The sequence below is a fragment of the Porites lutea genome, chromosome 14 (assembly GCF_958299795.1).
Source record: "Porites lutea chromosome 14, jaPorLute2.1, whole genome shotgun sequence".
Lineage (NCBI taxonomy): Eukaryota > Metazoa > Cnidaria > Anthozoa > Scleractinia > Poritidae > Porites > Porites lutea.
The window spans coordinates 19,039,449-19,051,456 of NC_133214.1; the positions used below are offsets into that span (position 1 = coordinate 19,039,449).

The 12,008-nt window shown below is 42.7% G+C and overlaps 1 protein-coding gene across 1 annotated transcript; it reads right to left on the reverse strand.

The window, feature by feature from the left end:
- Positions 1-5,164: 5,164 nt before the first annotated feature.
- Positions 5,165-11,646, reverse strand: LOC140924020 (uncharacterized). The gene is made up of 14 exons (XM_073374024.1): positions 11,594-11,646; positions 10,625-10,886; positions 9,609-9,679; positions 9,405-9,467; positions 9,296-9,353; positions 8,959-9,241; positions 7,350-7,542; positions 7,182-7,226; positions 6,978-7,040; positions 6,864-6,926; positions 6,696-6,740; positions 6,378-6,554; positions 6,196-6,254; positions 5,165-5,259 (listed from the first exon to the last, which is right to left on the reverse strand). Exons 1-14 carry the CDS (start codon positions 11,644-11,646, stop codon positions 5,165-5,167), a joined length of 1,530 nt encoding a protein of 509 aa, XP_073230125.1.
- Positions 11,647-12,008: the final 362 nt, after the last annotated feature.

The window sequence follows — 12,008 nt, forward strand, 5'->3', positions numbered from 1 at the left end:
GGGAAGGGCTGTTTTCTGGCGAAAACAGACATTAAATCAGCTTTCCGAATTATTCCCGTATCCCCCCACGATTTTCCGTTGCTCGGCATGGAATGGCAGGGAAAGTTCTATTTTGACAAATGCCTTCCCATGGGGTGCTCCTCGTCGTGTAATATATTTGAAACCTTCAGCACTGCGTTAGAATGGATCGCTATGAACAAACTAAACGCGTCGGCGGTCATACACATTTTAGACGACTTTTTATTTATTGCGCCCTCTAACGAAAAATGTCAAGGAGACCTCAATAATTTTCTTACTGTTTGCCAACGTATAGGCATTCCGATCGCCAACGAAAAGACTATGGGGCCTGACAGAGCTTTACAATTTGCAGGCATCACTTTAGATACCGAATTGATGGAGGCTCGCCTTCCTGAGGAAAAACTTGACAAATGCCTATCCCAGTTGAGCTACTTTTGTTCGCGTAAAAGCGTTACTTTAAAAGAGCTGCAGTCATTAATAGGGCTTCTCAATTTTGCCTGCTGTGTTGTGGTGCCCGGACGCGCTTTTCTCCGCCGTTTAATTGACTTGACAAGAGGCGTCCGGAAACCTACCCATCACGTTAGATTAACAAGGGAAAGTAAATATGATCTACAAGTTTGGCTCAATTTTTTGCGATCGTATAACGGCAAATCCTTTTTCCTCGGCTCACGCTGGTACACTTCCAAAACCCTCAAATTATTTACGGACGCGGCGGGTTCCCTTGGTTATGCCGCGATATTTGGAAAGCACTGGTTTTTCGGGGAATGGCCTACCGTTTGGAAAACATTTAACATCACTATCTTAGAGTTCTTTCCTATTGTCCTGGCAATCGAAATTTGGGGACCGCTTATGCGCAACAAATGTATTGTTTTCTTTTCGGATAACCAAGCAGTGGTTGAAATAATCAATAAGCAAACTTCTAAGGACCGTTCAATCATGGTTCTACTCAGGCACTTTGTTCTTTCCACACTCAAATACAATATTTTGTTTCATGCTAAGCATATCGCTGGTTGCATTAACCGCGAAAGCGATGCTTTATCTCGCCTACAGGTAGAGAAATTCAGATTACTAGCACCTTCCGCAGACCCACAACCGACGCCGGTTCCGGGGGGCCTACTACCCAACAACTGGCACATCACTTGACCGAGCTTCTGCACTCAGCCATTACGAAGGGATCGCGTAGGACTTACGAACGAGCGTGGAAGACATATGTCGAGTTTTCCTCTGAATTTTGCGATTCTCGCCGCTCGTTGCTTCCAGTCTCCGTCAACAATTTAGCGTTGTTTATATCTTATCTTTCAGCGAAGAAGTTTGCATCCTCCACAATCTCGACATACGTCTCCGCGTTAAGTTACGTCCACAAACTTGGTAATTTCCCGGATCCCACCAAAAATTTTTTAGTGCAGAAGCTTTTAACGGCTCACAGTAAGCTTCACTCCTCACCGGATGTTCGGCTTCCCATCACACGCAGCGTGTTGCAGCACTTAGTGCTCGCCTTAAATCACACCAATTCATCGGCATTTCAAAGATTGTTATATCAAACCATGTTTTTAGTAGCCTTCTACGGCTTTTTTCGTGTGGGTGAACTCACGGTCAAGGGCGCGAATTTGAAATCCCTAGTACACGTGCAAGACCTCCATTTTCAATTTTCGAACAATGTCGTGACCTCGGCGACCATTGTCATAAAAGACTTTAAACACAACAACACCAGGCGCCCCTTTTCAGTGTTTTTGGAACGCGCTGAGGGATCTACGCTTTGCCCAGTGGCTTATTTACAACGCTATTTCTCTACAAGGGGTGCAACCCCGGGTCCCTTGTTTTGCTTTGCTGACGGATCTCCAGTTAAAACTAGCCAGTTTACGCAGCAGCTGCAACAAGCCTTGAATTTTTGTGGCCTTGATTCAACTAAATACAAATCTCACTCTTTCCGGATCGGCGCCGCCTCTCTAGCAGCTGAAAAAGGCTTATCGGATGCTCAAATTCGTCACCTTGGCCGTTGGAAATCCGACGCATTTAAACTATACATTCGTCAACCTACAGGAGTATCTAAGGATTAAGCTCGCCTTTCAGTCATGGGCTGGGGCAACGCATATTTCTAGATTTTGCCTATTTTTTATTTATTTATTTTTTATTTTTTATTTTATTTTAATTTTTAGTTTGTCTTAGTGACTCTGACACAGCTCAGACATGGGCTGGTTGTGTCTTACTGCACGTAAGCCCGCCTTACAGTCAGGGGCTGGGGCAGCCATGACATGTTTATTTCCGGTTTTTTCTGTTACATTCCAACTTTGACATATTATTATAACTAGCTTGGGGGCTTCGAAGCTCGCCTGTCAGACTTGGGCTGGGGCGGCAATTCTCCCATTTCAAACAGAGCAGTTGTTCAGGTACCTCTTATTTTAACTCGTAAGGTCTCCAGGAACATGTCAGAAATCGGCCTGGTGTTCTCCTTTTTTGCCTTTTCGTGTTGGGATCTTGTCTTGCGTGCGTGCCCGCGGCTTTGGTTGGGGCTCGCCACAGAATGTGGCTTGTGGCTAATTTTCGCCCCAACTTAATTCACTGAATCAAATAACTGTCATGTTACACTAAGCGATGATTCTCGGTTAACGTGACACTTAAGCACTTGTAATCGGTTTGTAATAAACGCCACTTGAGTGGCCAAATTATTCCAAATACGTGTCTCCTTCATTCAGTGAATCCTGGCTGCGTGCACGAACGCAATTATAAATATTTCAGTCTATTGTCTATATAGTTGGTATAACTGAGCCGCTCTCGGCATAAAAGAAGAGTTGTTTGATTGATGGAAAGTGTCCAAATTCCTCCTTGCGCTTTTATTTGCGAACGCGAGGAGAGTTGATGTTAGCAAATTTCGGGTTGAAAAGACAGCCATTTTAATACTCCGACCACGAAAACTAATATTCTTACGTTTCTCGAAAATAAAAGGGTTTTTGCGAGGACAACTTACATCAGATTACTTATCTACCAAAAAACTATTTATGGACAAAAAATGAAGCAAATCGATTTTTCAACTCTTGCCACTCGATGGTCGATATTTCCTGACCATCGCTATTAAATATTTTGTGCCCTTGAAAACGAAGTGAAAATTTTCTTACATTTGTCCTACAGTAGGGCAAACGGAAGGAATTCCTACTTTAAGTTTCTATGTTTTGTTGGAGCCTCAAACAAAAAAAAAAGAAAATAGTCAAATGAGTTGCGCAGAAAATGATTTTCGAAAGTTGTTCGCACATAAATAAAGGTACTACAGGTCCGTTTTCCACTCGCCTAACGAATAACACATATGTTATACAACAAACATACCACGCAAGGTAGAAACATTACCGTCATAAACTCTCCTGCTGTTGAGAATTTGTAGTTAGATTTTCTGTGAATCAACGCCGGCTAGCGGTTAGAGTGGAGGGTAAACCACAGCTCTCCAGATTTAAAGTTACGTTAAGAAATCGAAAAATAAACGCCACATAATTAAAATGTCAAAGTACCTAGGGCTATAGGGCTAATCGAAAACAATATTTTTAGAAACGCCATTTTACAGGGTCATAAAAGATAAGCTGAGGTCTAGCTTTTGTAAAGAAAAAAGCATCAGCTTCTTTCAACAGGAACTTCAAGACCTTCAGAATTTTTTAGTGGCACTGGCCGGGTATGTAAACTCTATCCACGACCTCCCCGCACTGCCGCCAGGAGCTCGACAACTGAGCTAAAACCAAAAGCATCGTTTCCCTTTTTCGTCCTTATAAATAGCACACTAGTGCGTTTCCTTGAGGTCCTATAGAGAAACCTGTATCCCACAACTAACGATACGGGCGGACGGTTTGAGATTTACAGTCAAACGACGATCCTGAAGAAAAAAATCTTGGGACAAATTTGTATTTGTGGGACTTTTTTTAATTCACACATGCCCAATCCCTCACTTCACCCCTCAAACAACGTTGGAAGTTTGTATTCAGAAGGCTTCCAGAGATTTAACTATGTATAAGGTGGGCATGGAAAACTGCAAGCAATTCTCGAAAGTGATGCACTGTTTAACAAGGGCACACAGAAATTAAAGGAAATTATGAATACTGCATTACTGTCCCAAAGACTATTGCCAAGATTGCAAGCCAAACGTACCCCCAATGTTACATTAATGAATTTTGAATTGGATAGTTGAATCCGTTTGTCAGTGCCGCAACTAGTGTCAAATAAACCAATTTCGACATATCAAAATTCAGGTTTGGCACTGTGGCGTATGGGATATAACAAAACAAGAGAATTATTCATTGGTGAGCCTCGAAAAGATTTCTTTTGTTTTATTTCCCCTAAGCCTCTGTGCCAAACCCGAATTTTAATATATCTCTGGTTTGAATATTTATTTAAGTCTGCATTCCTGCATGCATAACGAGCAATAAATTTTTTACGACAGCTTCTTTGTATTCTATCAGATTGAGATATCTTTGACTGGACAAATGGACAAAATAGCGTCAATGACATTTACATCAAATTCAGGAAAACTGAGCACGTAGCAATTTCATAACTACCTTGCCTGATCGTTACGCGTTACGCATGCAGCAACGAAGAAATGATTCTGGATTCTACAACTATCAACGGATTCAACTTTCGAATAACAACTTCATTAATGGAATCTTGGAGGGTACGTTTGACCTGGCTTGACTGTAATTTTATCATGGCTTTATTGTAACAAACCCCAACTTTGCTCAGGCTCCTTTAAAGCAACCTGCAGAAGAACCTTCAAATGATGATCGGATACATGCATATACAAATGTAAATGGGCCATCCGAGTATGCAGGCCGCTATGATCCGCACGCCATCAGCGCCCCGCGCGCACAACAAAGTTCACTTTGCGAGAGTTAACAATTACAATTAAATAAACCGTTGCAAGGAAAGTAGCTACGCATTATCTCACCTGGTAGTTGGGAAAGAAATTGATATAATAGTCGATAAGGATGTTGACCGTGATGTGAACACTGTTGACAATTCTGTTTCCGTCTGAGGTGGGAACGATTCCGAGCTAGTGACAAAAACAGTGTTTCGAGTTAGCAAAGAAAATTATTAACTGTAAGTATCATAAAAATTGAAAAAGTGGTCGGGAAGTCGTAATAATGGAAAGGTTTAATGCAGTAATTTCATAGCTTCAATTGTGATTTATCATCAAACAGTTATTGAAATAAGGTATTTCTGGAACAAAAATAGTAACTTTAAACTGATTTCCGATAATGACATAAATCTCTAGTTTAAAAGATATTACAAGAAAGTCACTTAATAAAAATCCGGTCTGTAGTGGTGTGTTGAGAAACTAGTGGATATTAGAACCAAAAAGTATAAGGGCTACTACCTAATTGGAGGTGCAATTGATAATGATGTTGTTGGTGTTGACACCGGCCTCAAGGTCGACACACTTGACATTTTAAAATATCTTGTTGATTACCTAGTGGACACGATCGTTGCGTTTGAGATTTCTGTCACTGCCTAAGTTTATGTGTTGTTGTGGTCCTAATGCCTCCTTTGGTCTTTCAACTCAATAAACGAGGCAGGAGATTAGAGAACATTATAATTCCTACCTTGTAAAAATACTCGTTGTCGACACAGATGACAATGTGGAGACAGAGCTTAATGTTGAAACACTTGATGATGTTGATATGGAGGATGAGGTTGACACAGAACTTGAAGTTGACACACTTGAAGACGTCGACAAAGACGTGGAAGTTGAAACACTTGTGGTAGTTGGTGTTGACACACTTGATGATGTTGATACTGACGAGGATGTGGACACAGAGCTTGAGGTCGATGTACTTGATGATGTGGACACAGAAGAAGAAGTCGACACACTTGACGATGAGGACACCGAGCTCGAAGTGGACACACTTGATGATGTCGAAACAGACGACGATGTCGAAGTGCTAGTTGTGGTTGGTGTTGAAACACTTGATGACGTTGATATCGAGGACGATGTGGACACAGAACTTGAAGTCGACACACTCGACGACGTCGAAACAGACGACGAAGTTGAGATACTTGTGGTGGTTGGTGTCGAGACACTCGATGATGTTGATACTGAGGAAGATGTGGAGACAGAACTTGATGTTGAAACACTTGATGATGTAGAAACACTCGATGAAGTTGATATGGAGGATGATGTGGACACAGAACTTGAAGTTGACACACTTGAAGACGTCGACGAAGACGTGGAAGTTGAGACACTTGTGGTAGTTGGTGTTGACACACTTGATGATGTTGATACTGACGAGGATGTGGACACAGAGCTTGAGGTCGATGTACTTGATGATGTGGACACAGAAGAAGAAGTCGACACACTTGACGATGAGGACACCGAGCTCGAAGTGGACACACTTGATGATGTCGAAACAGACGACGATGTCGAAGTGCTAGTTGTGGTTGGTGTTGAAACACTTGATGACGTTGATATCGAGGACGATGTGGACACAGAACTTGAAGTCGACACACTCGAGAACGTCGAAACAGACGACGAAGTTGAGCTACTTGTGGTGGTTGGTGTCGAGACACTCGATGATGTTGATACTGAGGAAGATGTGGAGACAGAACTTGATGTTGAAACACTTGATGATGTAGAAACACTCGATGAAGTTGATATGGAGGATGAAGTGGACACTGACCTTGAAGTTGACACACTTGAAGACGTCGACGAAGACGTGGAAGTTGAGACACTTGAGGTAGTTGGTGTTGACACACTTGATAATGTTGATACTGACAACGATGTCGACACAGAGCTTGAGGTCGATGTACTTGATGATGTGGACACAGAAGAAGAAGTCGACACACTTGACGATGAGGACACCGAGCTCGAAGTGGACACACTTGATGATGTCGAAACAGACGACGATGTCGAAGTGCTAGTTGTGGTTGGTGTTGAAACACTTGATGACGTTGATATCGAGGACGATGTGGACACAGAACTTGAAGTCGACACACTCGAGGACGTCGAAACAGACGACGAAGTTGAGATACTTGTGGTGGTTGGTGTCGAGACACTCGATGATGTTAATACTGAGGAAGATGTGGAGACAGAACTTGATGTTGAAACACTTGATGATGTAGAAACACTCGATGACGTTGATATGGAGGATGAAGTGGACACTGAACTTGAAGTTGACACACTTGAAGACGTCGACGAAGACGTGGAAGTTGAGACACTTGTGGTTGTTGGTGTTGACACACTTGATGATGTTGATACTGACGAGGATGTGGACACAGAGCTTGAGGTCGATGTACTTGATGATGTGGACACAGAAGAAGAAGTCGACACACTTGACGATGAGGACACCGAGCTCGAAGTGGACACACTTGATGATGTCGAAACAGACGACGATGTCGAAGTGCTAGTTGTGGTTGGTGTTGAAACACTTGATGACGTTGATATCGAGGACGATGTGGACACAGAACTTGAAGTCGACACACTCGAGGACGTCGAAACAGACGACGAAGTTGAGATACTTGTGGTGGTTGGTGTCGAGACACTCGGTGATGTTAATACTGAGGAAGATGTGGAGACAGAACTTGATGTGAAAACACTTGATGATGTAGAAACACTCGATGAAGTTGATATGGAGGATGATGTGGACACAGAACTTGAAGTTGACACACTTGAAGACGTCGACGAAGACGTGGAAGTTGAGACACTTGTGGTAGTTGGTGTTGACACACTTGATGATGTTGATACTGACGAGGATGTGGACACAGAGCTTGAGGTCGATGTACTTGATGATGTGGACACAGAAGATGAAGTCGACACACTTGACGATGAGGACACCGAGCTCGAAGTGGACACACTTGATGATGTCGAAACAGACGACGATGTCGAAGTGCTAGTTGTGGTTGGTGTTGAAACACTTGATGACGTTGACATCGAGGACGATGTGGACACAGAACTTGAAGTCGACACACTCGAGGACGTCGAAACAGACGACGAAGTTGAGATACTTGTGGTGGTTGGTGTCGAGACACTCGATGATGTTGATACTGAGGAAGATGTGGAGACAGAACTTGATGTTGAAACACTTGATGATGTAGAAACACTCGATGAAGTTGATATGGAGGATGATGTTGACACAGAACTTGAAGTTGACACACTTGAAGACGTCGACAAAGACGTGGAAGTTGAGACACTTGTGGTAGTTGGTGTTGACACACTTGATGATGTTGATACTGACGAGGATGTGGACACAGAGCTTGAGGTCGATGTACTTGATGATGTGGACACAGAAGAAGAAGTCGACACACTTGACGATGAGGACACCGAGCTCGAAGTGGACACACTTGATGATGTCGAAACAGACGACGATGTCGAAGTGCTAGTTGTTGTTGGTGTTGAAACACTTGATGACGTTGATATCGAGGACGATGTGGACACAGAACTTGAAGTCGACACACTCGAGGACGTCGAAACAGACGACGAAGTTGAGATATCTGTGGTGGTTGGTGTCGAGACACTCGATGATGTTAATACTGAGGAAGATGTGGAGACAGAACTTGATGTTGAAACACTTGATGATGTAGAAACACTCGATGAAGTTGATATGGAGGATGAAGTGGACACTGAACTTGAAGTTGACACACTTGAAGACGTCGACGAAAACGTGGAAGTTGAGACACTTGTGGTAGTTGGTGTTGACACACTTGATGATGTTGATACTGACGAGGATGTGGACACAGAGCTTGAGGTCGATGTACTTGATGATGTGGACACAGAAGAAGAAGTCGACACACTTGACGATGAGGACACCGAGCTCGAAGTGGACACACTTGATGATGTCGAAACAGACGATGTCGAAGTGCTAGTTGTGGTTGGTGTTGAAACACTTGATGACGTTGATATCGAGGACGATGTGGACACAGAACTTGAAGTCGAAACACTCGAGGACGTCGAAACAGACGACGAAGTTGAGATACTTGTGGTGGTTGGTGTCGAGACACTCGATGATGTTAATACTGAGGAAGATGTGGAGACAGAACTTGATGTTAAAAGACTTGATGATGTAGAAACACTCGATGAAGTTGATATGGAGGATGATGTGGACAGAGAACTTGAAGTTGACACACTTGAAGACGTCGACGAAGACGTGGAAGTTGAGACACTTGTGGTAGTTGGTGTTGACACACTTGATGATGTTGATACTGACGAGGACGTGGACACAGAGCTTGAGGTCGATGTACTTGATGATGTGGACACAGAAGAAGAAGTCGACACACTTGACGATGAGGACACCGAGCTCGAAGTGGACACACTTGATGATGTCGAAACAGACGACGATGTCGAAGTGCTAGTTGTGGTTGGTGTTGAAACACTTGATGACGTTGATATCGAGGACGATGTGGACACAGAACTTGAAGTCGACACACTCGAGGACGTCGAAACAGACGACGAAGTTGAGATACTTGTGGTGGTTGGTGTCGAGACACTCGATGATGTTGATACTGAGGAAGATGTGGAGACAGAACTTGATGTTGAAACACTTGATGATGTAGAAACACTCGATGAAGTTGATATGGAGGATGATGTGGACACTGAACTTGAAGTTGACACACTTGAAGACGTCGACGAAGACGTAGAAGTTGAGACACTTGTGGTAGTTGGTGTTGACACACTTGATGATGTTGATACTGACGAGGATGTGGACACAGAGCTTGAGGTCGATGTACTTGATGATGTGGACACAGAAGAAGAAGTCGACACACTTGACGATGAGGACACCGAGCTCGAAGTGGACACACTTGATGATGTCGAAACAGACGACGATGTCGAAGTGCTAGTTGTGGTTGGTGTTGAAACACTTGATGACGTTGATATCGAGGACGATGTGGACTCAGAACTTGAAGTCGACACACTCGAGGACGTCGAAACAGACGACGAAGTTGAGATACTTGTGGTGGTTGGTGTCGAGACACTCGATGATGTTGATACTGAGGAAGATGTGGAGACAGAACTTGATGTTGAAACACTCGATGATGTAGAAACACTCGATGAAGTTGATATGGAGGATGATGTTGACACAGAACTTGAAGTTGACACACTTGAAGACGTCGACAGAGACGTGGAAGTTGAGACACTTGTGGTAGTTGGTGTTGACACACTTGATGATGTTGATACTGACGAGGATGTGGACACAGAGCTTGAGGTCGATGTACTTGATGATGTGGACACAGAAGAAGAAGTCGACACACTTGACGATGAGGACACCGAGCTCGAAGTGGACACACTTGATGATGTCGAAACAGACGACGATGTCGAAGTGCTAGTTGTGGTTGGTGTTGAAACACTTGTTGACGTTGATATCGAGGACGATGTGGACACAGAACTTGAAGTCGACACACTCGAGGACGTCGAAACAGACGACGAAGTTGAGATACTTGTGGTGGTTGGTGTCGAGACACTCGATGATGTTGATACTGACGAAGATGTGGAGACAGAACTTGATGTTGAAACACTCGATGATGTAGAAACACTCGATGAAGTTGATATGGAGGATGATGTGGACACAGAACTTGAAGTTGACACACTTGAAGACGTCGACGAAGACGTGGAAGTTGAGACACTTGTGGTAGTTGGTGTTGACACACTTGATGATGTTGATACTGACAACGATGTGGACACAGAGCTTGAGGTCGATGTACTTGATGATGTGGACACAGAAGAAGAAGTCGACACACTTGACGATGAGGACACCGAGCTCGAAGTGGACACACTTGATGATGTCGACACCGAGCTTGATGTTGATACACTTGATGAACTGGACACAGAGGACGATGTTGACACACTTGTTGTGGTTGGTGTCGAAACACTTGATGATGTTGATACCGAGGACGATGTCGACGCCGAACTAGATAAAGAAATAGAGTGAATTACGTACAATAATTTACAGACTCATTTGTAGAATGTAAAGCAAGGAGCACCAAATAGTAGTGTTATTGCGTTGATGTCATCTGTTTGTGATAATGTCTCAGGGGCTTTCTCGCGAATAGTGTTAATAAAGACTTCTGTAGAAAAGGTGTGCGCGAGTTAATATATGCGTTACGTACGTAAGAAATACTTAAAAGTTGGGTGAAATATGCTGAAATGAAACCTTAAAAGACAATCTGACCTGGCTGGCAACGTTTCTCAAACCCGCACTAACATACAAGTGAGCGTATTTACCATTACCTGACAGATTCAAGCAAGGGGATTTATTTTATTGTTTTATTATCATTTTGCCAAAAAACACAAAATATACATTTTAAATTCTACAAAAAAGATGAGGCAAGGGAGCCCAAGGAAGCCAATAAACCTTTTGTATAGGACCACCTTTTAAAATTATGTCATCTAATTACTAATTACAATACTGACATCGGAAATTTAACTCTAAGTTCACAATTTGTTCGGAACACAGAAAATGATCATTAAATATGATAAAAATACAAACGGCTGAACGTGTAAGTGCAAAAACGAGAAAGAAAAGTAAGAAAAAATTATGCAAGAATAAACGAGAAAAAAAGCGAAAGAAGCGAAAAACTACACACAAGCATTAGGAGAGCTAAAGCGTGCTTATACCAAGAAAAAAGAGACGTAAGTTTAGAGTTAAACAAAGCAGCACCACAGGGCATTCTGAATTTCAGGGCTAAGGGAATTAAGAGCGACGGTCAGGAAAAATCGACCAAAATCTTAATTTCGTGGCAAGAGTTTAAAAATCAATTTCTTTCATTTTTTTTTCATAGATAGCTGTTAGGTAGATAAGAAACCTAATGTAGTTTGTTCCTGCCAAAAACCTTTTATTTGTGAGGAAAATTAGAATATCGGTTTTCGATGTCGAAGTCTCAGACTGTCCTAATCTTTAACCTGAAATTCGCTAAAATCAACTTTCCTCGCGCTCGCAAAAAAAACCGCATGGAGAAATTTGGACACTTTCAATGAACAGAAAAATTCTCCTTCTTCCACTAAAAGAGACTTTCAGGGCAATAGCGAAGCT

Coding starts and splice junctions, on each gene's coding strand:
- LOC140924020 (XM_073374024.1), bottom strand. CDS start 11,646: ATGCCCTGTGGTGCTGCTTTGTTTAACTCTAAACTTACGTCTCTTTTT. Junction 9,468..9,608: donor GTCTCAACTTCTACGTCTTC/GTCGACGTCTTC, acceptor AACATCATCGAG/TGTCTCGACACCAACCACCA. Junction 5,260..6,195: donor GTCTTCGTCGACGTCTTCAA/GTGTGTCAACTT, acceptor CTTTTAAACTAG/AGATTTATGTCATTATCGGA.